This window comes from Salmo trutta, chromosome 25 (assembly GCF_901001165.1).
Source record: "Salmo trutta chromosome 25, fSalTru1.1, whole genome shotgun sequence".
Lineage (NCBI taxonomy): Eukaryota > Metazoa > Chordata > Actinopteri > Salmoniformes > Salmonidae > Salmo > Salmo trutta.
In genome coordinates this window covers 41800304-41828036 of record NC_042981.1, presented here as the reverse complement: position 1 = coordinate 41828036, position 27733 = coordinate 41800304, and the positions used below count along the sequence as shown (strand labels likewise).

At 43.0% G+C, this 27733-nt stretch overlaps 1 protein-coding gene across 1 annotated transcript; it reads right to left on the bottom strand.

The window, feature by feature from the left end:
• Nucleotides 1-9809: 9809 nt before the first annotated feature.
• LOC115162582 (YTH domain-containing family protein 2) lies at nt 9810-22060 on the bottom strand. The gene is made up of 6 exons (XM_029714032.1): nt 21853-22060; nt 21606-21630; nt 20188-20264; nt 17930-19558; nt 15676-15744; nt 9810-11046 (listed from the first exon to the last, which is right to left on the bottom strand). Exons 1-6 carry the CDS (start codon nt 21877-21879, stop codon nt 11023-11025), a joined length of 1851 nt encoding a protein of 616 aa, XP_029569892.1. The 5' UTR covers nt 21880-22060; the 3' UTR covers nt 9810-11022.
• Nucleotides 22061-27733: the final 5673 nt, after the last annotated feature.

Here is a 27733-nt window from a genome sequence, read left to right as displayed (position 1 = left end):
TAAAACCGAACCCTAACCATAACCTTAACGACACTGCTAACCTTATGCTTAGCCCTAAGATTACATTTAGACCAAAAACCAATGTTTACCTTGTGGCTGTGGAAGCTAGTGGAAACCCTCATCAGGATGACTGACTGAACCAAATCCGTTTGTCTCCACACTTTCTCAGCTGTGCAATATACAGTGAGCTCCAAAAGTATTAGGCCAGTGAGACATAGCCTACACGGTGCACTCTTATATATATAAATAAAGACATCGCATACAAGTGTGATCGGGGATTTCTATCGGTCAGTGCAATCCGGAATCCTTGGGACGTCCCTACCCTAAACCCTAACCTTACCTTAACCATAACTATAAACCTTACCCAACCCCAACCTTCACTCTTACCACAACCATTTTAAATGTCCACTTCAATGGGGTAGAGACATCCCAAGGATCCTGAGTAGCACGGATCGATTTCTATTAGAGAAGCAGTTTCTGCCTATGTTCATACTGTACTGTCTTTGGTAATACGCCATGAAAGTACTTCCTACTTCCTGTTGCAAGTTCCGTACCATTTTTCAATGGGCTTCAAGCCTATATAATATAATTCATAAAACAGCGGTCATTTAAGATTCACTACATGACCAAAAGTATATGGACACCTGCTCGTCGAACATTCCAAAATCATGGGTATTAATATAGAGTTGGTCCCCCTTTGCTGCTATAACAGCCTTGACTCTTCTGGTAAGGCTTTCCACTAGATGTTGGAACATTGCTGCGGGGATTTGGTTCCATTCAGCCACAAGAGCAATAGTGAGGTCGGGCACTGATGTTGGGCGATTAGGCTTGGCTCGCAGTCGGCGTTCCAATTCATCCCAAAGGTGTTCGATGGGTTTGAGGTCAGGGCTCTGTGCAGGCCAGTCAAGTTCTTCCACACCGATCTCGACAAACCATTTCTGTATGGACCTCGCTTTGTGCATGGGGGGCATTGTCATGCTGAAACAGAAAAGGGCCTTCCCCAAACTGTTGCCACAACGTTGGAAGCACAGAATCGTCTAGAATGTCATTGTATGCTGTAGCTTTAAGATTTCCTTCACTGAAACTAAGGAACATAGCCCAAACCATGAAAAACAGCCCCAGACCATTATTCCTCCTCCACCAAACTTTACAGTTGGCACTATGCATTGGGTCAGGTAGCGTTCTCCTGGCATCCACCAAACCCAGATGGTGAAGCGTGATTCATCACTCCAGAGAACGCATTTCCACTGCTCCAGAGTCCAATGGCGAAGAGCATTACACCACTCCAGCCGACGCTTGGCATTGCGCATGGTGATCTTAGGCTTTTGTGCAACTGCTCGGCCATGGAAACCCAATCCATGAAGCTCCCCAAGAACAGTTATTGTGCTGACATGGCTTCCAGAGGCAGTTTGGAACTTGGTAGTGAGTGTTGCAACCAAGGACAGACGATTTTTACTCGTTACGTGCTTCAGCACTCTGCAATCCCATTCTGTGAGCTTGTGTGGCCTACCACTTTGTAGCTGAGCTGTTGTTGCTCCTAGACATTTCCACTTCACAATAACAGCACTTAAAGTTGACCGGGGCAGCTCTAGCAGGGCAGAAATTTGATGGACTGACTTGTTGGAAAGGTGGCATCCTATGACGGTGCCACGTTGAAAGTCACTGAGCTGTTCAGTAAGGCAATTCTACTGCCATTGTTAGTATATGGAGATTGTATGTCTGTGTGCTCGATTTTATATTTTATACACCTGTCAGCAACGGGTGTGGCTGAAATAGCCGAATCGACTAATTTGAAGGGGAGTCCACATACTTTTGTATATATAGTGTGTATACCGTGCCTTCAGAAATTATTCATACCACTTGAATTATTCCACATTTTGATGTTACAGACTGAAATCAAAATGGATTGAATAGATTTTTATTCTCACCCATCTACACACAATACCTCCATATTGACAAAGTGAAAACATGTTTTTAGATATTTGGCAAATTTTGTGAAAATGAAATACAGAAATATCTAATTTACATAAGTATTCACACTCTTGAGTCAGTACATGGTAGAATCACCTCTGGCAGCGGTTACAGCTGTGAGTCTTTCTGGGTAAGTCTCTAAGAGCTTTGCAAACCTGGATTGTACAATATTTGCCCACTATTCTTTAAAACATTCTTCAAGCTGTGTCAAATTGGTTGTTGATCATTGCTAGCTAGATAACCAATTTAGATTTTCAAGCAGATTTAAGTCAAAACTATAACTCTATCAATAACTATATCAAGGAACATTCACTGTCTTCTTAATAAGCAATTCCAGGGTAGTTTTGGCCTTGGGTTTTAGGTTATTATCCTGCTGAAAGCTTGATCAATCTTCCAGTGTCTGGTGGAAAGCAGACTGAACCAGGTTAATCTCTTGGATTTTGCCTGTGTTTAGCTACATTCCGTTTCTTTCTTTCTTTATCCTGAAAATCTCCCCAGTCCTTAACGATTACAAGAATACCCATAACATACAGTGCATTCGGAAAATATTCAGACCCTTTACTTTTTTCACATTTTGTGACGTTACAGCCTTATTCTAAAATGCATGAAATAGTTTTTTTCCCTCATCAATCTACACCAATTCACTATTATGACAAAGTATAAAAACAGAAAAATCCCATTTACATAAGTATTCAGACACTTTACTCAGTACTTTGTTGAAGCACCTTTGTCAGCGATTACAGCCTTGAGGCTTCTTGGGTATGATGCTAAGCTTGGTGCATCTGTTTTTGGGGAGTTTCTCCCATTCTTCTCTGCAGACCCTCTCAAGCTATGTCAGGTTGGATTGGAAGCGTCGCTGCACAGCTATTTTCAGGTCTCTCCAGAGATGTTCGATCGGACTCTGGCTGGCCTACTCAAGGACATTTAGAGACTTCCCCCTTCCTGCGTTGTCTTGGCTTTGTGCTTAGGTTTGTTGGAAGGTCAACCTTCGCCCCAGTCTGATTTCCTGAGGTTTTCATCTAGGATGTCTCTGTACTTTGCTACTTTCATCTTTCCCTCGATCCTGTCGTCTCCCAGTCTCTGCCGTTGAAAAACATCGGGTTCTTCACCTCCCTGACCAAGGCCCTTCTCCCCCGATTGCTCAGTTTGGCCGGGCGACCAGCTCTAGGAAGTCTTGGTGGTTCCAAACTTCATCCATTTAAGAGTCCACTGTGTTCTTGGGGACCTTCAATGCTGCAGAAATGTGTTGTTAGCCTTCCCTAGATCTGTGCCTTCGACACAATCCTGTCTCGGAGCTCTACGGACAATTCCTTGAACCGCATGGCTTGGATTTTACTCTGACATGCACTGTCAACTGTGGGACCTTATATAGGCAGGTGGGTGTCTTTCCAAATCATGCCCAATCAGTTGAATTTACCACATGTGGGCTCCAATGAAGTTGTAGAAAAATCTCAAGGATGCTCAATGGAAACAGGATGCACCTGAGTCTCATATCAAAGGGTCTGAATAATGATGCAAATTGTTTTTTATTTTTTTATTTAGAATAAATTTGCTAAAACAACCAAATATATATATATATATATATATATATATATATATATATATATATACAGTTGAAGTCAGAAGTTTACATACACCTTAGCCAAATACATTTAAACTCAGTTTTTCACAATTCCTGACATTTAATCCTAGTAAAAATTCCCTGTCTTAGGTCAGTTAGGATCACACCTTAATTTTAAGAATGTGAAATGTCAGAATAATAGTAGAGAGAATGATTTATTTCAGCTTTTATTTCTTTCATCACATTCCCAGTGGGTCAGAAGTTTACATATACTCAATTAGTATTTGGTAGCATTGCCTTTAAATTGTTTAACTTGGGTCAAACTTTTCGGGTAGCCTTCCACAAGCTTCCAACAATAAGTTGGGTGAATTTTGGCCCATTCCTCCTGACAGAGCTGGTGTAACTGAGTCAGGTTTGTAGGCCTCCTTGCTCGCACATGCTTTTTCAGTTTTCTATAGGATTGAGGTCAGGGCTTTGTGATGGCCACTCCAATACCTTGCCTTTGTTGTCCTTAAGCCATTTTGCCACAACTTTGGAAGTATGCTTGGGGTCATTGTCCATTTGGAAGACCCATTTGCGACCAAGCTTTAACTTCCTGACTGATGTCTTGGGATGCTGCTTCAATATATCCACATAATTTTCCTTCCTCATGAAGCCATCTATTTTGTGAAGTGCACCAGTCCCTCCTGCAGCAAAGCACCCACACAACATGATGCTGCCACCCCCGTTCTTCACGGTTGGGATGGTGTTCTTCAGCTTACAAACCTCCCCCTTTTTCCTCCAAACATAACAATGGTCATTATGGCCAAACAGTTCTATTTTTGTTTCATCAGACCAGAGGACATTTCTCGAAAAAGTACAATATTTGTCCCCATGTGCAGTTGCAAACCGTAGTCTGGCTTTTTTATGGCGGTTTTGGAGCAGTGGCTTCTTCATTGATGAACGGCATTTCAGGTTATGTGGATATAGGACTCGTTTTACTGTGGATATAGATACTTTTGTACCTGTTTCCTCCAGCATCTTCACAAGGTCCTTTGCTGTTGTTCTGGGGTTGATTTGCACTTTTCACACCAAAGTACGTTCATCTCTAGGAGGCAGAATGCGTCTCCTTCCTGAGCGGTATGACAGCTGCGTGGTCCCATGGTGTTTATACTTGCGCACTATCGTTTGTACAGATGAACGTGGTACCTTCAGGCGTTTGGAAATAGCTCCCAAGGATGAACCAGACTTGTGGAGGTCTACAATTTTTTTCTGAGATCTTGGCTGATTTCTTTTGATTTTCCCACAATGTCAAGCAAAGAGGCACTGAGTTTGAAGGTAAGCCTTGAAATACATCCACAGGTACACCTACACTTGACTCAAATGATGTAAATTAGCCTATCAGAAGCTTCTAAAGCCATAACGTCATTTTCTGGAATTTTCCAAGCTGTTTAAAGGCACAGTCAACTTATTGTATGTAAACTTCTAACCCACTGGAATTGTGATACAGTGAATTACAAGTGAAATAATCTGTCTGTGTACAATTGTTTGAAAAATTACTTGTGTCATTCACAAAATAGATCTCCTAACCGACTTGCCAAACCTATAGTTTGTTAACAAGAAATTTGTGGGGTGGTTGAAAAACAAGTTTTAATGACTCCAACCTAAGTGTATATAAACTTCCGACTTAAACTGTATATGTTTTCGCATTGTCATTATGGGGTATTGTGTGTAGATTGATGAGGATTATTATTCTTTTTTTAATCCATTTTAGAATAAGGCTGGAACATAACAAAATGTGGAAAAAGTCAAGGGGTCTGAATACTTTCTGAATGAACTGTAATGCAGCCACCACTATGCTTGAAAATACAGAGAGTGGTACTCAGTAATGTGTTTTATTGGATTTTCCCCCAGCATAACACTTTGTAATCAGGAAAAAAAGTGAATTGCTTTGCCACATTTTTTGCAGTATTACTTTAGTGCCTTGTTGCAAAGAGGATGCACGTTTTGGAATATTTTCATTCTGTACAGGCTTCCTTCTTTTCACTCTGTCAATTAGGTTAGTATTGTGGAGTAACTACAATATTGTTGATCCATCCTCAGTTTTCTGCTATCACAGCCATTAAATTCTGTAGCTGTTTTAAAGTCACAATTGGCCTCATCGGGAAATCCATGAGCGGTTTCCTTCCTCTCTGGCAACTGAGTTAGGAAGAACGCCTGTTTGTAGTGACTGGGTGTATTGATACACAATCCAAAGTGTAATTAATAACTTCACCATGCTAAAAGGGACATTCAGTGTCTGCTTTTTGTATTTTTTACCACTCTATCAATAGGTGCCCTTCTTTGCAAAGCATTGGAAAACCTCCCTAAATGTTGTGGTTCAATCTGTGTTTAAATTCACTGCTCGGCAGAGGGACCTTGCAGATAATTGTATGTGTGGGGTACAGAGATGAGGTAGTCATTCAAAAATCATGTTAAACACTGTTATTGCACACAATGAGTCCATGCCATTTATGTGACTTGTTAAGCACATTTTTACTCCTGAACGTATTTAGGCTTGCCATAACAAAGGGGTTGAATACTTGTCTCAAAACATTTCAGCTTTTCATTTTTAATTAATTTGGGAAAATTTCAAAAAACATGATTCCACTATGACATTATGGGGTGTTGTATGTAGGCCAGTGACAAAGCATCTCAATTTGATCCATTTAAATTCAGGATGTAACACAACAAAATGTGGGAAAAGTCAAGGGGTGTGAATACTTTCTGAAGGCACTGTTTAAATTATATTTGTTTATTTATTTGCTCATACCCGATGCCTTTTATCAAAATATTTCACGTTCAAGAAGTATGACATCACCGAAAGTTAGAGAAGTCTTTATTGAACTACAACTTTTGCAGCCTTCTTAGCCTGCTCGAGTTGAGGACTCACAGGATGGTAAAACCTGTTAGTTACAGGCCGTTTGATGTGCTTTATATGAAGTTACGGCGTTGTTTTTACTGAACGTTGCCAGGCGGTACTTTTTGCGTTTTTGTGGACCGGCAATGTGTAGAAAGTGAGACATATACACTTGGTTGGAGCTGTAGTTCATGAGTGTAGTTCTAATGAAAAGGTGGTAACTTTAGATGGAGGTTATGTATTTTTCTGAATTTCATTTAGCTAATTTCAATAAATTACCAGCATTTTCTAAAAACATGTTTTCACTTTGTCATTATGGGGTTTTGTGTGTAGTTGTAGAAAGGGAGTGAGCAGTAGATTATATTTTTTTACATTTTGACATGACTTATTATCCCTCTCTTGAGGCATATTTTGAGGGGTATATGGAGGGGTATTTTGAAAACACAGTATAAGTGAAAGGATAAGTGGAAAACTATTTAACTCATAGTATAATTAATTATAGGTCATATTTCGTAGAAATCTGGAAACACTGGAGAGTTACTTTAAAGGTCGAATTTGGCCAAAAAGCTAAAACAGCTTTAAACTGTATAACTGATCAATGCACCATCATACCAGGTCATTTAATGGTAAAAAAAATTTGTATGAAAAAGATATTTGGCTACGGAAGTGCAATTTATTACAAATCTCTACAGCTTCCGTCCAAAAACAAATCCTGTGAAATAACAACACATACTGTTACATACTGAGTTACTGCAGCGAATCCGTTTGGGTTTTTGGCCTAACACTACACAGCTGATTCAAATTATCAAAGCTTGATGATTAGTATTTATTTGAATCAGTGGTGTAGTGCTAGGGCAAATACCAAAATGTGCAACCCTTGGGGTCCCGAGGTCAGAGTTTGGGAAACCCTGAGTTACTGGTTAGTTACAGGTGACTAGCTTAGCTAATGAACTAGCTACTTTGGTCTTGGCACACATGACCAGAATGACACATTGATGAACCACCAAACCACACCCCATTTCTGTTTGAAAATTGAGAAAGAGGACTGCTTTTTGTGCCCAAAAGTTAACCGTTAAAGCTAATTTCCTGCAATTCTACACATTTTGCCAATGCTTATGACATGTTCGTATGCTATCTGGGGGGCCCCAGACCTCCAGGGGATTTTAAGTATTTTTGGGGCGGACGAATCGACCTGTTCTAAATATGGGGGGGGGGGGGGGGGGGGGGGGGGGGGATGTCCCCACATCACCTGTGACAATTTTGCCTATGATTTGAAGCCCAGGGCGCGTTCGAGTGGTAAGGCTAAAGCAACCGACTTTCAAGCAACCGACTATAGACGAAAGTCGAGGAGTGAAGTCGGGGGAGGTGCATCTGCTACAGCCGAAAGTAGTCGTTATCAAACAGCAAGGATCAGACCATCATGGCAGTGTTTATACAAGTTTTCTTTATAATGTTGAAATAAACATCTCTCTAACCCCCTTATCAAAGCTTCACAAACTGAAATTGTATGTGTAGATGTATGTGTAAAAACGGTCCTCTTTCTGAATTTTCGAACAGAAATGGGGTGTGGTTTGGCGGTTCATCGTTGCGTCATTCTGGTCATGCTCGCCGCGAACGTAGTAGCTCGTTCAATCACTTTAAAAAAAAAAATAATTTAAGTTCATGCAGTCGAAATGTAGGCACATCAGACAAATTTTAGCCCCATAATGCAACACTTTTAAAGGCGGTGTCATAACGAGTCACCGACCTGACAAAACTGATTTGCTTGAACGTGCCCCCATTCTTAGCCTACAAAAAAAAATCAAGAACTACCACTTTCCTAACGTATTATCCTGCCGCGTTCACGTTGGATAACTCGGGAGCGCGGAGTTTAAATGAACCAAAGTTATTTGCGTAGAGCTTCCTATTGGGTGATTCTGGTACCTCCCAAGTGGGAAACTCTGGATTTGACTCTTCCACCCAGGTTAGCAAGTCGGAAATGTCAGTTTCAAACATTACGTGAACACGGCACTACTGCGCTATGATTCCGTGGTAGCGAACCAATTCACGTAAACTCATGAGATCAGGCGACTTGCGAGGCTAGTGAATATGCTCTTGTACCCAATTGTCTTTTAACATAAACAATGCACACAAAGGCCGTGGTTACGGACCGTTCCAATTCAGATCTTATGACAAGTTATTTTACCAATAATTGGACAAAAGATCTGAATTGGGCTGCTAAATAGGCTACATCAGGAAGTGTTAAAGGCTAGAAGCATAATCCGACCCGTGAGCTGAATGGATGGGTCGGTGAGGTATCGCTCCTCTGACAAAGAGGAGTCTTGATTTTCAGATTCATCACCAGTATGTGTTGAGGACACCTACATGATGGGACTCGCATTGAGAATACATTTAGTGACAATAGACAAAATATTTATCAAAAATAATTGGTATGCAAAACCTATAGAAGGAAGATTACTTCACTGGAGGTACTTTGCAGTTGTTTTTTCCACAACAGAAAAATGATCTAACACTGTCAAATTCATTCCACAGAGGGCTGGGTATTTGTGGGTTTTCACTCCACCCTTGTCCTTGATGGATGAATTTAAGGTCACTAATTAGTAAGGAACTCCCCTCACTTGGTTGTCTTGACACTCGGCCAGCCGTGGAATGAGTTTGACACCCTTGATCTAACGCATAGGTTGGAGAGCACTTGGTCTTTCACCTTTTTGAACTGACATCTGGGTCTTTAACACTGTCAGAATAGTTTTCACATCATTTGAGTATGGTAATCATTGATCTAACATGTTTTGATAAGCAAGACTTCCAGCAGGCCAATGTTTTACAGGTCAAATTTGACAGATCAGTGATAACGTCAAGGTATGACTTATTCATTTTCAGTGTTTGAAGTACTAGAATTATGGCTAAATGAGATCTAATTTCAAGGGCCATAATGTGAGTAATGAGTTAAACGTAGCATACTGATGATCCTAAACAAAGTCCGGGTGACCCTGCACTTAAGGGAATTCAAGATACGGAAAGCATGTTTCTCATGTCTGTGCTAATGCAATACGCCGGTTGTTTTTCTAACATATTCAACAGCAAGACGGCATCATAAAATAAGCCTACATCTTCAGCATTGCCAATTACAATATCCAAATCTCCCTTGACTGAAATACCCAAAATGTAGGCTGAAATTCACTCCACTGCCTCCAGTTACATACTTGACAGTGACCCGAGTTGTAGTAGTTACAGATGCAGAGTTGAGCACAATGACAAGATCACAACAAGTATGACAACAGCAGCACATAGAAAACACCTACAGATACCACTCAAGATTCTACTGGCCTAATACATGAACACTGTCCTTACCAAAACCCCCATAGTTTAGTTTCAAGAAGAGAAAATAGCAAGCTGGACTTTTGTGGAGCATCTTTATTATGCCACAGATAAAAGCCAGTCGTTTTTGAAAGAGGACCTTATTTTTTTCACCAACATTGACATTCTGCAAGGGTAGTGGTGGTGTTATGGTTGAGCAGCCAGCAGGGGAGGGGAAAGAAGGGGGGACATTGTGGATGGGATAAAGGTGGTTAGTGGTGCAAGAGGGGTGTTTGGGGTAGAATTAAGTGCGAGGGTATAGGGCTTAATTACCAAGTAATAAAACATTCATTTACCCTTAAATACAGAAAAAGGAAGCACACAGCATGACAAGAAGTGCTTACAGTCAAAACGAGGGGAACGCACATGTTCTTGCTGAGTATACCACATTTATTACTTTGAACTGATTAATAGAAAGAGTCGGGGCGAGGCCACTTTGTCAGCGCAGTCTTTAAGAAGACGGAAGGGGAGGAAGAAACAAAAAATGGCAAGAGAAAAGCAACATTACTGAACAGGTCCAAGAAAGAGGACTGGAAACAGAGCCCGTTTTGTACAATTGTACACTAAAATAATTATACAATGACCAAGGCTCTAAACGTAATAATGTTTTTACTTTCAATTCCCCCAAACCTTACCCCCCAAAAAACAGGGTCATCTCGAACATTCATTTCAGTTCTCCTTTTTTATGACAGAAGCATTGGAAACAAACTCCTTGCAGGGTGAGATGACAGTACCCACAACGACAAATATCCACTGAAGAGACCCCGCGTCTGCGTCCTGATTGGATCCATTAATCTTCCACAGGATGGAGGGGTTTACTAAGAAATTAAACAAAACGGCCCGCCTTGACTTTCGGGCAGTAATAGTAGCCGACACTAAACATTTCCACTAGAATTTTGCGTAAGAAGAATTACAGACTTGCTCTCGGACTGTAAAAACAGATGATTTTGTAAAAAAGAAAAAAGAAAAAGCATACCAGAAAAAAAAGCATATGTAGTGGAATGGGGTTGGGCAAAAGAGATTCACCTAAGGATGCTATGCATTATGTTGTAGTCCTATGAATAATAATTTATTTTACTACAAGTTCGAAGTAAGTCTTTTAAAGTAAAAAGAAATCAAGAAAGTCTTCATTTAGTCGTTTTTTTTTTGTCCTTGGTTAATTTCCCCCCTCCATTTTGCATTTCTTGAAAGATCTGAATGTGAGATGGGGTGGAAAGTGGGGGATATTGCAGTCTTTTGCCCAAAGCAGTAACTGTTACTTGACACGTCCTTGGCGCTCCTGTGGGACACAAAGAGAAAAGAAGAGTTCAGTTTGGGGACTCACATCAAAACACAACACACACTTCAGAGATTTTGGGGCTTTTCAGAATGCTGTAGATCCAATTTTAATGTAACCTGTGGGCATAATTATTATACTCCATCAATGGATTTAAGAGAGGGGAGTTTGTCAATCTTTTAAGTTTAAAAGCAAGCCACATGTCAGCTGGTGCCAAGCATCTCCCTACCACCAGGTCCCACCAAGTAGTTCTACAACATGCAGTTCTGATCACCTTTTCAGACATTTGCAATAATCATCCACAGCAAGACATGGACCATTTGTCCTCATTCAGTAAAGAGCACATTGAGCACAAAATGTCAAAGTACATCTGCATTTTGATCATTTGAGAAAGGGAATTTAACTTGATGAAATGTCCTCTGATTCCAAAACAAAGGTGGCTGTCTAACAGGAAAAAAGTAGGTTTTTAGACGCTAGACTGGAAGTGTAATTTTTTGCCGGCGTGAGCAGAAAGCGAGAAACTTGTGTCCTCAGGCATTATCCATGCATAGAATTCTTGAAAATAAAAACACAGAATTGTCATTGGAATGAGTGTCTCACACTACAAAAAGTTACACATCTAGCGTAGCAGGCCTGTTAGGCTGGGTTTACTCGCCACTTGTTCTCCAGTGCAAAATGTCACTGACGTGTCTGTAAAGTTACTAATTCTGGCATGCCCCAAAATCTCTGTGCAGTGTATAGTGAAATGTTATTTTAAATACATCACTTTTATTTATTCAGGGGAGCCCAATTGAGACCATGGCCTCATTCTCAATGGCGCCCCGAGTAAACATTTCCACAAACAGGGTGAAAAATTAACATTACAAATAAAATACAAATTAAACAAAGAACAACACTTCAATCGAGAATGAATTCACTGAGGATTTGAGTTCACACCAGAGTCCTAAAAATTTCCCAAGCAACACCAGGGAATCGAGATGCAAGGAATTTTGTAGGTTATTCCGACAATGGACGGCACTAAAATGAAAGGATTTCCCTAAATTGGCCACAAACAGAGGGACCTCAGAGTTAACCAAAGTGGGTTTGGTAGCTAATTTGTATACGTTAGCAATGAAGTTAGGTACACTGAACAAAAACATCAAAACGCAACATGTACAGTGTTGGTCCCATTTTTCACGAGCTGAAATAAAAGATTTAAGATACTTTCAATATGTACCAAAACCTTATTGCTCTCAAATGTTCTGCACAAATTTGTTTACGTCACTGTTAGTGAGCAATTCTTTGCCAAGATAATCAATCCACTTGACAGGTGTGGCATATCAAGAAGCTGATTAACCTCAGTAGGATTGGAGTCGTCGTCACCCCCCCCCCCCCCCCATGGGACGGTTGAGCTAACGTAGGCTAATGTGATTAACACGAGGTTGTAAATAACATGAACATTTACCAGGACATAGACATGTCTGATATGGGTAGAAAGCTTAAATTATTGTTAATCTAACTGCACTGTCCAATTTGCAGTAGCTATTACAGTGAAAGAACACCATGCTATTGTATGAGAAGAGTGCACAGTTATGAACTTGAAAATGTATTAATAAACCAATTAGGCGCATTTGGGTAGTCTTGATACAACATTTTGCATAGAAATACAATAGTTCATTGAATCAGTCTAAAACTGCACACACTGCTTCCATCTAGTGGCCAAAATCTAAATTGCACCTAACCTGGAAGAGAACATTATGGCCTCTTGCATTTCAAAGATGGAACCCCCCCAAAAAATTTGCTACATTAATTTCACATTTCCACAAACTTCAAAGTGTTTCCTTTCAAATGGAATCAAGAATATGCATATCCTTGTTCAGGCAGTTAGATTTGGGTATGTCCATTTTAGGCAAACATTTTTTTTAAAGGGTTCGATTCTTAAACCGTATGATCATTACACTGGCACACCTTGTGCTGGGGACAATAAAAGGCCACTAAAATGTGCAGTTGTGTCATAATGCCACAGATAGCTCAGTTAGAGGGAGTGTGCAATTGGCATGCTGACTGTGGGAATGACTACCAGAGCCATTAATAGAAAATTGAATGATCTGAAACAGGGCTGAAAATGTCCCAGTTCTTCCATGGCCTGCACACTCAGACATTTCACCCATTGAGCATGTCTGGGATGCTCTGGAACGATGTGTACAACAGCATGATCCAGTTCTTGCCAATATCCTGCAAATTCATGGGGGACAACATTCCACAATTAACAGCCTGATGAACTATGCGAAGGAGATGTCGCACTGCATGAGACAAATGGTGGTCACAGCAGATTCTGACTGGTTGTTAAGGTATCTGGGAATACAGTCATCTGTATTCCCAGTCATGTGAAATCCATAGATTAGGGCCTAATGAATTTATTTCAACTGACTGATTTCCTTATATGAACTGTAACTCAGTAAAATCATTGAAATTGTCGCAGGTTACATTTATATTCAGTATGTTCATGCACACAGCCCTGATTGGCGGAAAGGATCATCTAGACTCCAGAGCAGGGATCAACTAGGATCAGCCGCGGGCCGTCTTTCTTGCGCGGATGGTCGGGTGCCGAAACAATTACAAATTATTTGTAGACTGCAAACGGACCGCAAGAAGCCCAAACCAATATAATATGTGAGTAAAACATACAAATTTCAAACCTTGCTTAAATTAGTATACAAACGTTGCTTAAATTAGTATACAATCACGTGTGTTATGCGTGGGAATACTTTTTCCAAAATGTTTCAATTGGAGCTGATTTCCCAGTGTTCTTAGTCATGTCAAAATATATGTATATATATTTTTTATATAAGTGCTCAGAAAAATGTACCCATTTCAAGCCAATATTTTCCGAAGGCACTGTTCAGACACTGACTTAAAATGTTACGTTAAAGACCAATTTTTTACCATGTATTAAATGGTCTTCACCCCCACCTCAAATTGACACACAATAACAGGTTTAGAAATATTTGCCAATTTATAAAAAAATAAAATAAACTGAAATATCACATTTACATAAGTATTCAGACCCTTTACTCAGTACTTGAAACACCTTTGGCAGTGATTACAGCATTGAGTATTCTTGGGTATGACGCTACAAGCTTGCCACCCTTGTATTTGTAGAGTTTCTCCCATTCTCCTCTGCAGATCCTCTCAAGCTCTGTCAGGTTGCATGGGGAGCGTAGCTGCACAGCTATTTTTAGGTCTCTCCACAGCTGCTCGATCGGGTTCAAGTCCGGACTCAAGTCCAGGTTCTGGCTGGGCCACTCAAAGATTTGTCCCGAAGCCACTCCTGCATCGTCTTGGCTGTTGTCCTTTTGGAAGGTGAAGCTTTGCCCCCCAGTCTGAGGTCCTGAGCAGGTTTTCAAAGATCTCTCTGTGCATTGCTCCGTTCATCTTTGCCTCGATCCTGACTAGTCTCAGTCCTTGCAGCTGAAAAACATCCCCACAGCAAAATGCTGCCACCACCACGATTCACCATAGGGATGGTGCCAGGTTTCCTCCAGACGTGACACTTGGCATTCAGGCCAAGGAGTTCAATCTTGGTTTCATCAGACCAGAGAATCTTGTTTCTCATGGTCAGAATCCTTTAGTTGCCTTTTGGAAAACTCCAAGTGGGCTGTCATGTGCCTTTTACTGAGGAGTGGCTTCCGTCTGGCCACTCTACCATAAAGGCTTGATTGGTGGAGTGCTGCAGAGATGGTGGTCCTTCTGGAAGTTTCTCAAATCTCCTCAGAGGAGCTCTATCAGAGTGACCATCGGGTTCATGTCACCTCCCTGACCAAAACCGTTCACCCCCGATTGCTCAGTTTGGCCATGCAGCCAGCTCTAGTAAGTGTCTTTGTGGATCCAAACTTCTTCCATTTAAGAATGATGGAGGCCACTGTTCTTGGGGACCTTCAATGCTGCAGACATTTTTTGGTACCCTTCCACCAATCGGCACCTCGACACAATCATGTCTCGGAGCTCTACGGACAATTCCTTCGACCTCATGTCTTGGTTTTTGCTCTGACATGCACTGTAAACAAGGCATTAAAAAATGTTTTTTAATAAATTGGCTAAAAACCTGTTTTCGCCTGGACATTATGGGGTATTGTGTAGATTGCAGAATTTTTTTAATTTAATCCATTTTAAAGTAAGGCTATAAAATAAAATAAAATGTGGGAGAAGTCAAGGGGTCTGAATACTTTCCGAAGGCACTGTACGCAAATAAATGACTGGTCATTGGTCAGAATAATCCGATTGATGTCATGTTGTGGGTCAAAAACACCATCCCAACTGAACAAGCTGAAATTCCAGGTGTTCTTTTCAAAAAGCTTAAACTGAAAAGGCATTATGATAATCTTCACAATTTCTGAGTGTTATTTTGACCTGAAATATCAGCAATAATAAGTCACTCTTATCCAGAGCGACTTACAGGAGCAATTAGGGTTAAGTGCCTTGCTCAACGGCACAGCCATCACCTAGTCAGCTCGGGGATTCAAACCAGCAACCTTTCGGTTACTGGCCCAACGCTCTTAACCACTAGGCTACCTGGCCTAATAAAGTATAAATCCATACAAAAAGGTTGGTCCAAGAGAACGAGGGGTAGGTGGGAGCGCTAGGGCATGTTACCTGAAGTCTGTAATGACTCCTGCTGGGGTTTGGGTTGCTGGGGTACGGCTCGCTTCCCTGGACCTCCACCTGGTAACACAAAACACCAGGCTTTAGTTTGGAACAAAACAGGAAGGATGTGAGGCCTCAATCGATCTCAGGCAGACATGCATCAACTTAACGAACTTACAAAAATTGACTTTGCGGTCTCAAAGTGGATGGATGAAAAATTAGTCAACCATAATCGCTCTCTAAAACAATCTTTTGTTTCATTGTTACGTTACACAGCAAGGATCATTCATCATTTGAGTTGTCAGTATATCACCTTCCTAGCGCACATGACGCTCAGCTCTACTCTGAAGCCTGAACCTAAGTGCATGTTGATATTCCATCATTACCAGTCAGTAATCAGTGGTTATCACCAATCTGGATCAACATGTAAGCCACAAAACTATGATTAACACGTATCTTGTTTTTCTAGATAAGTGGAAGCTATAGTTAATTCATTGATAAAATACCAGTTATACATTGATCTTTGACAACTAGTAAATATTGAGTCTTTTCCAAATATTTACAGGGCAGTTTCCCTGAGAAATACACCCAGGTGCAGAGCAGTTTCCTTGCGGCAGTAAATAATGCAGACTGTTTTGCACACATAGCCTCAGTCATGCAATGTGAAGTTACTGATGGGAAAGGACTCTACGCCTCAAGTTCCAAAATAAAATGTTATTACAGAGCACCATGTAAGGAAGCATGATTTGTGTTTCAGCAAAATAAGCTTGAAGGAAACAAGGCAGAATGTAAATTTGCAACACATTGTTGCCACAGCAGACAGGACTGTCTAATATAACCCAAAAACTAGGCCTATGTTTTGATGTAAAGAAAGCTGCATTTGCATCTCAGACCTGACAAACAAGCACTGTAGTCAATATAACAAAACAGGGTCAGTAATAGAGTGTTTCAGAACTACAGTGAGTGTACCCCTTTCTGACAATCTATTATGATATACACAGTTTGGCAATGAGTCAGAAATTGAGCTAGCCTATAGGGCCGTCCAATTCAAATCTGTACCTCAAAGCCAGTTCCACTGCTTTCCCCCCCATTCCTCCCTTCTAACCAGGGACTGATTTAGATATGGGACACCAGGTGGGTGCAATAAATGACTAGGTAAAAAAAAAAAATAATAATTAAAAAACTGTAGTACTCCAGACCTTGTAGGATAAGATTTGAATATGCCATCATCCTACTTACACTGCTTTTGATAACATGGCCTTCAATATATCATCTTCAAAACAAGTTGTCGCACTGCTGTGAGTGGAAGTCATCAACATTAGTACATTGAGCAAGCATTTGTTCCCAACATCACAAAGGATTAACATACATTATTTTTTTAATTGAACCTTTACTTAACTAGGCAAGTCGGTTAAGAACAAAATCTTAATTTACAATATACGGCCTACCCCGGACCAATTGTGCGGGGTAGTGGCAGGGACTGTAGTGGCACCTCTTGCACTGAGATGCAGTGCCATAGACAACTGCGCCACTCGGGAGCCCATGGCCATTTAGACTGAAGGGCCAATGTAAACATGCATTTCATATGTGAATAAAAGCCTTTGTAAAAGACAGAGCATAATAATGAATATTCTAATTATTTTGGGAGTCACTAGAAAAGGTCAACAACAAAATGCATTTTGGTGGGCACAAGGGTGACTGCTGGCATTTAGCATTTGGTTTACTTGATTCTTGCAAAAACCTTTCTGCTCCCCCTTTTTAAGTTGTATATATGGGCAGTGGCCTTACTGGCCTAGAGCATTGGTTTGGTGAGCCAAGCATCTGAACCATTTCCTAAATAACTTCAGAAACCCTATCTCAAAGAGGGCATAATTTTGAACTGTAAATGCCTATGCAAAAGTAATCAATTCCTAATAACATTTCCGACAACAAAAATGTGACATTGCTCATTGATTAAATATACCGAATTGGAAATATACATTCAATACCGACACTACTGATCAACACTAGTCAGCATTTATTGAATATGAATATATATAAAATTTACTGTATTTTGTTCATGGCATATCTACATTTTCTGTTGGAATGGCACATTGTAAGATTAACACATACATAATGACTGATGAGCTACATCAACTTAATACCCAACAGAATTTTAGCTCTCCAGATGCTCTCAGAACCCTCACACACAACTCCCCCCAATCACACAACCCAAGGTGTAGGCCTATGCATTTCCCCAGGTGGGTGGAGGGTAGGCCGTTACCTTTTTCACACACTCCTCCTCCTCCTGGCGCTTCTCGTAGTGGGAGAAGTCGTCGAAAATGGAGGTGGTGTGCTTGTAGCCGGCGATGATCTTCAGCACCTGCCGTGCCTTGTCCAGGGGCACCTCCTGCGTGTCCCGCGAGTTGGTCACTGGCTTGTTCTCATTGTTCTCCAGGCGGATGTGCCGTAGCTGGCTGTTGGGAACGTCCTTAACAAAGATCCAGCGCACGTCAAAGCGCCCCTTCCACTTGTCCTGCGACCACACACCGGCGCAGGTGTTGTAGTCCACGGGCGAGCGCATCTCCGCCACGCCGCAGAAGTGGCCACTGCCGTTGACGCTGAAGAGCAGGTAGAGGGGGCCCTTAGCACCCAGCGAGCGATAGGCGGCGTCCAGCCGCTTATTGCCGTGCTCTGTGCTACACCAGATGTTGTACTTGATGGAGCGGTGGATGTCGTCCTCAGAGTAGCTCTTGATGATGAACACACGTCCCTGCTTGGGGTTCCAGTCAAAGTCCTTGGGGTTGTAGTTGTTGACCAGGCGCAGCTTCTCCAGCACCGGGTGGGGCTCCGAAGGTACCGGCATCCCGCCCACGCCAGAGTTGGGGGGAGACTGCCCCACCCCGCCATCCCCAAAGCCATTAGCGCGGTTCCGTGGAGGGACCCAGCGAGTGGGCTGAGTGGTGGGCGGGGGGCCCTGGGAGAGCTGCAGCTGCCCCCCCATGCCCTGCTGCCCGTTTAGGGGGAACTGGTGCTGCCCAAGCTGGGCCAAAGGGGCCACCAACTGTCCGTTGCTGAGCTGTAGTTGTGGGGTCCCTCCGGCCATGGTGCTTGGCTGAGGGGAGGCCTGGTTTGGAGGCTGCCCATTGCTGGGGATAGGCGCATGCTGTGGGGTGGACGCTTTAGGCATGTTCCCCTTGTTGTCCCAAGTGCCGATGTCCATGTTGTGTTTGATGGGCGGAGGGGGCAGGTTGGTACCCGCTATGCCCCCTTTGGTTTTCAGCTTGGGCTGAGGCTTGGCAGGCTTGCCAGCAATGTCTGCCCAGGATGCGGGTTTGGCGGGGGCAATGGGGGGCAGTGGCATGCTGGGAGCTCCACCAGACACCTGGCTGTGGCCCAGGGGTCCCCCGGGGAGGCCAGAGCCCACGACCTTGGGCGCCCCCATGTCCCCAGCACCACCGCCAATCTTAAGCCCCGCCAAGCTGTCCAAGCTGTTCATGCCGGGGGCCTTGTTGAGGGGCTCGTTCTGGGTGAAGGGGGACTGTCCGTCAATCATGGCGCCCCCTAGTGAGCTGGGCGCATAGGCGTAGCTGCTGCTGTAGCCAGAGCTCTGCGTGGACTGTCCCTGAGAGCTGTTGTTGCCCCAGGCTGAGAAGTCGATGCCACTGGGGAAGAAGTTAAAGCCGTGCTGGCCCAGGAAGGGGTTGCTGCCCAGCGGGCCGGGTTGGCTGAACATGGCGTCGGGCAGGAAATGGTGCTCCCCGTTGCTCAGCTGTCCATACGAGGCCAGGTAAGGCATGGGGGGGTCGCCGCCGGTGGACCATGCTGCCTCGTTCAGGGAGTACGAGAATCCTATGGAAGGGCTGTAGTAACTTGGCATGTAGGAGTCTGACATGGCCGTATACGCATTGCTCTGGGAAGAGAAGAACACTAGTTAGACTGCTGACTGTATTTCAAATCATTACATCCTTTTCTGAATCTCCCTCAGCCTCTGTCGCTGCCTAGACTAGGACAACTGGCCATTTTCACACCAGTGAACTGCTTTATGAAGAGAAACAGTGGCATTGCTACGCAACAAAAGGATGCAGCATTCCTTTGACTGGAGGAATACAGGCTCCATTATTTCCATTGTGGCCCACTTTTCTGGGAAGTGCCCACTCTACCAATGATAGATGCCAACCGAGGCCGTTACGACAAGATGAATGGCAGCTTAATTATGAATTGGAATTCTAGGCAAATGACTACGTAGTAAACCGGGAGAGAAGAGTCTTCATGCTCTAAATGCCCTGGATCGGACTCATGATGAATTGCAACAGTATAAAAGTGATTTACTGTAAAGGTATACAGCAAAATATCCCTGTTTTGCATGTTTACCATCGTAATCTATGAGTCATACAGCTTGTTGATCATCCTGATCATTTCTATTAAAACTGAGGCGGTTTTAAAATGCTACTTGAACAAATGCTATGAATAAGGCAGCGTAAGCAGGCAAATGTTAGGAGCAGTGTGTGGCCTAGTAAAACTGATAGAAGTGGTACTCACCTGTCTGGCCTGAGTGTTCAGGTAAGGCTCAAACTCATCATTCAAAGTATCCTTTTGGGTCACAGCTCCGTTTTGCACTGGAAAAAGAGTAGGCAGCAATGTAAGACATCTGGATATATCTGTTTGCATGAGGTGGAAATAGTTACAACTAGTCATAGGCCTACATATTTGTGGCTGGTGGTGAGTAGGACGACAATAAGAATCAGGAAGTCCTTACATTTAATAATACATCTCTAGTATGGCACAACTTTAGTTCACTGCCACAAATTGCATAATATGCTGTTTTAATGCACTAAAATGGGTAGCATTGGATTGGTTGAGTTGGACAACAGTTGTCTTTCATGTTGGCTAGACCTATAGCTACTGTCCCACCTTTAAAACAAGTAACTGTAGGCCATAGGCATCGGGTTGTATCAGGTGCTGCGGTATATGTTAGATATATAGACTCTGTCAGTAACTGCAGGACTATCGCTACATGCGAAACGGCCTGTTTATTACAGTGAATCGGTTGTATAAGTATCTTGACAGCCACCAATGGGAATGGAAATAGGCGATGAGGTGCTGCTGTACTATATTGTTTCTAGCTGCAATTTTGGACGAACAAAATCGATTGGTATTTGACATCAGTGATCGGGGTCATGACATAACTTGTGTCCGACGTGTGTCAGTTCGCCCTGACATGAGCAGGATCTGAAAAGGAACAGCCAAACTGGAAAACAGGCCTGGCTAGTAAACAAAGTTGCCTCAAAATATTGAACTAAAACATTTAAACTTAAATGGTACGGTGAGAACAGCATGCTACGCTACTGGTACGGTGAGAACAGCATGCTCGAAGACGTGTCATTGGCAGGCAATTCACGCTTATGTTCACGAGCGCGAAGAATCATTTAAATCGCGTGGTTAGCCAGCTAGCGTTAAGGAACTACAAGGAACAACCGGTTTAGTTTGCGTGGAAGGTTCCAATTAATAAGGTACTCGCTAGCATTTAACCAACGCTCAAGTTAGCCACGAGCTAGCTGTCTGACTTGGGAAATGTATAGCGAGCTAGTTTGCAAATGTAGAGTAATCCCAGTTAGGTAGCACAATCTAACTACCAAGCTAGCCAGGCTAACTAGCTAACGTTCAAGCTAGCGCGGACGGATTTCCTCAAAATACAAAATTGTGTATTAGCACAACTGACAGTAAATGTAATACAACTAAAATATTAGCTAAGTAAGTACTACCAACTTATCGGAAATTTGTTCACATGTCCAATCAACTATAGAAGCGAAATTGGTACTTTGGTGATACTGGCCTGCTATCTGGCTGGCTAGCGAGCCATCATCACATTTGCCCACGCAGAAGAGGGTTTCCGTACACACCACACGAAAAAGATCCGCATACAGAGCCAGCAAACTTGTCATGTTACGATGACTTACCTTTGTTTCCTTGGCCTTTCGGTCTCTGGATTGGGTCCAGGTGATTCATGAAGGTTTGATTTATGAGAAGAGAGGAAGGGAAAAATAAATGAAGAAATGTATATTCACCAGTCAGTCCTTTAGCAGGTGGTCAGGCCTACTGCACTACAGAGAGTCACTGCCTCTGGAACAAGCTAACGTTATCCTAACTAGCTACGTCTCGATGGAAATTTGGTCTCGTAAATATTCAGAAGGTGACTCTCTTTACCTGTTCAAGAAGGCTGCTGGCTGACATGTCTTTCTCCCTGGAGCCTTTTTGTATTTTAATTCGTTTTTAATTTAAGTGGGAGGATATATGAAATGTCTATTTGAGAGTTAGCCAAGTGCCCCTGTCTCTCTACAGAGCTTAGAATCTACACAATGGCGGGCTGCAGCTCTCAGCGCCGAGCGACATCTCAACATGGCTGAGAGGCCGGGTTTTTCCGATAGCGTTTATTTATGACGGAAATGCGCCCCTTAACGGCATGGAGGAACTATATTATGCAGGTAGGCTTTTAAAATAGGCTATTGGACATATTGTTAAAATACAGTCGTGGGCAAAAGTTTTGAGAATGACACAAATATTAATTTTCAAAGTTTGCTGCTTCAGTGTCTTTAGATATTTTTGTCAGATGTTACTATGGAATACTGAAGTATAATCACAAGCATTTCATAAGTGTTAAAAGGCTTTTATTGACAATTACAAGTTGACATTAGCCGGCACAGAAAAAAAAAAAAATGTATGAAATTGTATGAAATGTATGCATTCACTACTGTAAGTCGCTCTGGATAAGAGCGTCTGCTAAATGACGTAAATGTAAAATGTAATATTTGCAGTGTTGACCCTTCTTTTTTAAGACCTCTGCAATCCGCCCTGGCATGCTGTCAATTAACTTCTGGGCCACATCCTGACTGATGGCAGCCCATTCTTGCATAATCAATGCTTGGAGTTTGTCAGAATTTGTGGGGTTTTGTTTGTCCACCCGCCTCTTGAGGATTGACCACAAGTTCTCAATGGGATTAAGGTCTGGGGGGTTTCCTGGTCATGGACCCAAAATATCGATGTTTTGTTCCCCGAGCCACTTAGTTATCATTTTTGCCTTATGGCAAGGTGGTCCATCATGCTGGAAAGAGCATTGTTCGTCACCAAACTGTTCCTGGATGGTTGGGAGAAGTTGTTCTCTGAGGATGTGTTGGTCCCATTCTTTATTCATGGCTGTATTCTTAGGCAACATTGTGAGTGAGCCCACTCCCTTGGCTGAGAACCAACCCCACACATGAATGGTCACAGGATGCTTTACGGTTGGCATGACACAGGACAGATGGTAGCGCTCACCTCGTCTTCTCTAGACAAGCTTTTTTCCGGATGCCCCAAACAATCGGAAAGGGGATTCATCAGAGAAAAATACTTTACCCCAGTCCTCAGCATTCCAATCCCTGTACCTTTTGCAGAATATCAGTCTGTCCCTGATGTTCTGAGAGAGAGAGAGAGAGACAGAGAGAGAGAGAGAGAGAGAGAGAGAGAGAGAGAAAAAAACAAACACTTTTTGGCTAGTTGAGGATTTGATGATTTGTTGTTTTAATTTATCTTTGTTTGTGTTTCAGCCTGTCCTCCTGAGGTACTCCACCCTACCTAGGTCCTGGAGAAAGGAAAAGGTAGATCTGTCCATGGGTGTACATTCCCACGTAGATAACCCATTGTTTTATACACTAGGTTAGCCGGGCGGGTGTCACCCTTGTATTTTTTTTGGAACCAGGTAGGAAAGTGGGTTAGGGCCTAGAGTGTGTTAGGAAGGATTAGTTGTGTAGAAGAGGAGGGACCTTTTGTTTATTTTCATTACTTGGACCCCGATCCCAAACATTCCCTTCTCTTATCTTCCCTGGTTTGTTGTTTTACATTTTTTTTTATTACTGGTTCTTTATGGGTGTTTTATATTGTTTGCTTAATTACTTTACTAAACATCCCCCGAGGGCTAACATTGAGTTCTGGTTGTTGTCTGGTTATTTCCGCTCATTACACCCCACATTTCTTCCCCATCCATCTAGTTTACCTTGTGTGCGTAGGCACAGGCATTTACGTCTCCTCCTCAGACGAACTTCACCCGAGGGGAGAACGTAACATGGGGGCTCATCCGGGATCTTTTTTGATCCAGCTTGTGCGCGCACACTAGGGTAGTAAAGGTGGATTGGGTGGTTGTTGTGTTGGGTGTAGTGTTTAGTTCTGTGTTGGATGTTGTAGTTAGGTGGTGGATTTAGAAAATGGCCAACTTTAACCTGAAGTTTTTTTCTGGATAACCCAATGTGGCAGGGTTTTGAGAATTGTAGGAGAGTGGATTTAGAGACTTTGGCAGACCATTTTGATATCTCCGTGCCAAGGGGTTTTGTTAAGGCGGAGGTAAAGGCATTGGTGTTAGCGGCGCTGGTTTTGCCTCGGCCTGCGGTTGGAGAGGTGGTGGATGCTCTAGGTACCCCGTATAGGCCCGACGATGAGGTCGAGTATAAGGCCCCGGCCACCTTGCCTCGATTTGCCCCTCTCTCTCCTATGCATACGGCTGTACATTTGCAGCTGGAGGCAGAAGAGCGAGCACAAATCCGAAAGGATGAGCTACATCTCAAGTTGGAGATGCGCCGACTGGCGTTGGAAGCAGAAAAGGACCTTAAGATAAGGCAGACGGACTTCGAAATGCGCAAATTGGAATTAGAGACGGAGATGGCGAGGCTGGCCGCTGTCCCTGCCGTTTCCAATAGTGTGTTTTCCACCCCAGGATCTGCCTCTACCTTTGACATTAGCCGGCATATTGCTTTAGTTCCACAATTCCGTGAATCTGAGGTTGACTCTTACTTTTGTGCATTCGAAAGCATAGCAGTGGCTTTGACTTGGCCTAGGGATGTGTGGCCGCTGTTACTCCAATGTAAATTGTCTGGTAAAGCGCAGGAGGTGATGGGTACTCTCTCTCTCGCTGATAGTCTTAATCCGTGGGTATGAGCTTGTGCCAGAGGCTTATAGACAAAAGTTTAGAAAGTACTCCAAATCCTCTATTACAAACTTTTGTTGAATTCGCTAGAGAGAAGGAGTCTCTCTTTGACAAATGGTGCTCAGCGAGTAAAATCAATGACTTTGAAGGTCTTCGTGGATTAATGTTATTGGAAGATTTTAAAAACAGCCTCCCAGAGCGGTTGGTTGTATACATTAATGAACAGAAAGTGTTAAAGTTATCTGACGCCGCGGTGCTTGCAGATGAATTTGTGTTAACACATAAAACGGTGTTTCCCACACCCCGTAGTGAGACTAGACCGGTTGTATCCTCTCTGTCTACAATTCCCACCGTTACTCAGGAAGTACACGGCTGAATCCAAAGGAGGAACGTGCATGTTTTTACTGTCATAAAGTCGGACACGTAATTTCGGAATGTATGTCTCTAAAACGCAAGTCACCACCTTCAACCCCTAAACCCCATAAAAGTGTGGGTTTGATTAAAGTAACCACTAAGAGCCCTGTAAAGGAGAGTCCTGAAGTTGTACTAAGTCGTCCCGATCCAACCTACGACCCGTTCATATATAAAGGCTTTGTTTCCCTGACAGGTGATTCTGGAGAACAAAAGCCAGTTTTGATATTGAGAGATACTGGTGCGGCTCAGTCTGTAATTCTCTCGAGTGTTCTACCCTGGTCAGAAGAGTCTTATTGTGGCTCTAGTGTATTATTGAGGGGGATCGAAACGGGTTGTGTGCCTATTCCGTTACATACTGTCCATTTGACTTCTGATCTAGTGAGTGGATGTTTCAGAATCGGTGGACAGTCCGAGCTTCCCGTAAATGGGGTTGCTCTAATCATGGGTAACGATCTAGCAGGAGGCAAAGTTGTGCTTGTGTTAGAAGTGCTAGACAAGCCTGATGCTCAGTCAAGTGCTGATGTTTTGGGAACTACGTTTCCCGAAGCATTTCCAGCGTGTGCCATTACGCGTGCGCAGTCACGTCGCTTAGGTACCATGGTAGACTTAGCTGACTCTGTGCTTGCACCTATGTTGAATGGGGAAGATATTCAGTGTTCTACTCCTGTGTTCCCAGTGAGTTCTGATCATGATGATGGAAATAAAGACAAGACAATGGCTTCCTCGGTGGACTGTTTAAGGTTGCCAGTTACTCGGGAGAAGCTAATAGCTGCCCAGATAGAGGATGTGGGCTTGGCCAAATGTTTTTCCTCCATGTTACCTTTGAGTGAGAAAAAAGGGAAGGTGTGACGTATTTCCTTGAGAAGGGGCTTCTGATGAGAAAATTGACTCCCCGTGCTGACCTAGAAAATGATTGGAGTTCCGTTTGCCAGATTGTAGTTCCTGCCCCGTTTCAGATGAAGGTGTTGTCCCTAGCTCATGATATTCCCTGGTCTGGTCATCTAGGGGTGACTAAAACCTACGACCGAATCCTCCGTCATTTCTTCTGGCCGGGAATGAAACAGGATGTGGCTTGTTATTGCCGTACATGTAGTACGTGCCAAGTGGTGGGGAAGCCTAACCATGTAATTTCCCCGGCTCCTCTCTGCCCTATTCCGGTCATGGGAGAGCCGTTTGAGAAAGTAATCATCGATTGTGTTGGTCCATTACCCAGGACTAAGTCGGGTAATCAATTCTTGTTAACAATAATGTGCACTGCTGCAAGGTACCCAGAGGCAATTCCTATGCGTAAAATCACAAGTAAGGCAATTGTGAAGGCGCTGATTAAGTATTTCTCTACCTTTGGATTTCCAAAAATCGTATAGACGGATCAAGGCACAAATTTTACATCAAAATTGTTTGGAAGTGTGTTGAAGTCCTTGTCAGTGTCCCATCAGATGTCTAGCGCTTACCACCCGGAGAGTCAGGGTGCGCTGGAACGTTGGCATCAGACGCTAAAAGCCATGTTGCGTAAATACTGTATGGACACCGGAAAAGATTGGGATGAGGGGGTGCCTTACGTGCTGTTTGCTATCCAGGAGACCGTACAAGAGTCTCTTGGGTTTAGCCCAGCTGAGCTAATCTTTGGTCACACCGTGAGAGGGCCTCTCAAGGTACTGAAAGAACAAATTATGGCTGATGATTCAGTTGGGTCCTCTACTAATGTACTAGATTATGTTAGTCAAGTCCGGGAGCGGTTGCATGACACCTGTGCTGTAGCCAGAGAAAATCTGTCTTCTACACAAAAGAAAATGAAACGTCATTTTGATGTTAAATCTGTGTCTCGTTCTTTTCACCCAGGTGACCAAGTCTTGGTGTTGTTGCCGGTACCCGGCTCGTGTCTCTCTTCCAGTTTCTCTGGACCATATGTGGTGGACCGAAAACTCAGTGATACTGATTATGTTATCAAAACGCCAGACCGTAGACGCCCATTTCGGGTATGTCACATTAACATGATTAAAGCCTATCTTGTTAGAGGTGGTATCGAGTCTCCCATTACCAGTGAAAATCCTGTTGTATCCTCTGTTGCTTCTGTGAGCCTGGTTACTCACCCAGGAGTCAGCAAAAATGATGAGGACGGTTTGGTGATGCGGAATACTCCTGAGCAGTGTGCTCGTTTGTGTAATTTGGAGATGGTAGCGTCTCTCCCAACCCATTTGTTGTTGAATGATCAGCAGAGGGCTGATATTGAGTTACTAATCACTGATTTTCCGAGTCTCTTTCAGGATGTTCCCAGTCGTACCAATGTGTTGAAACATGACATAAATGTAGGTGATGCTGCTCCAATCAAACAGCACCCTTATCGTGTGAATTCAACCAAGAGAGGAGTGATGAAGAAAGAGGTAACTTATTTACTGGAAAATGAGATGGCAATCCCCAGTGGCAGTCCTTGGAGTTCCCCCTGTCTGCTGATTCCAAAGCCTGACGGGACTCAAAGGTTTTGCACTGACTACAGGAAAGTGAATAATGTTACTATACCTGACTCATTCCCTTTACCTCGCATGGGTGACTGTATAGACACCATTGGATCGGCTGCGTATGTTACTAAGCTTGACTTGTTAAAAGGTTATTGGCAGGTGCCTTTAACCCCTCGTGCCTCTGAAGTGTCTGCTTTTGTAACTCCAGACAGTTTCTGCCAGTACACAGTGATGGCTTTTGGAATGAGGAATGCTCCGGCCACGT

What these genes read in the sequence shown, in the direction of transcription:
- LOC115162582 (XM_029714032.1), bottom strand. Translation starts at nt 21,879, where the DNA reads ATGTCAGCCAGCAGCCTTCTTGAACAG. An exon ending in GAAAGGCCAAGGAAACAAAG is followed by an intron (nt 20,265 to 21,605) that starts GTAAGTCATCGT and finishes CTCTTTTTCCAG; the next exon opens with TGCAAAACGGAGCTGTGACC. An exon ending in AGGAGGAGTGTGTGAAAAAG is followed by an intron (nt 15,745 to 17,929) that starts GTAACGGCCTAC and finishes TTGTGTTACCAG; the next exon opens with GTGGAGGTCCAGGGAAGCGA.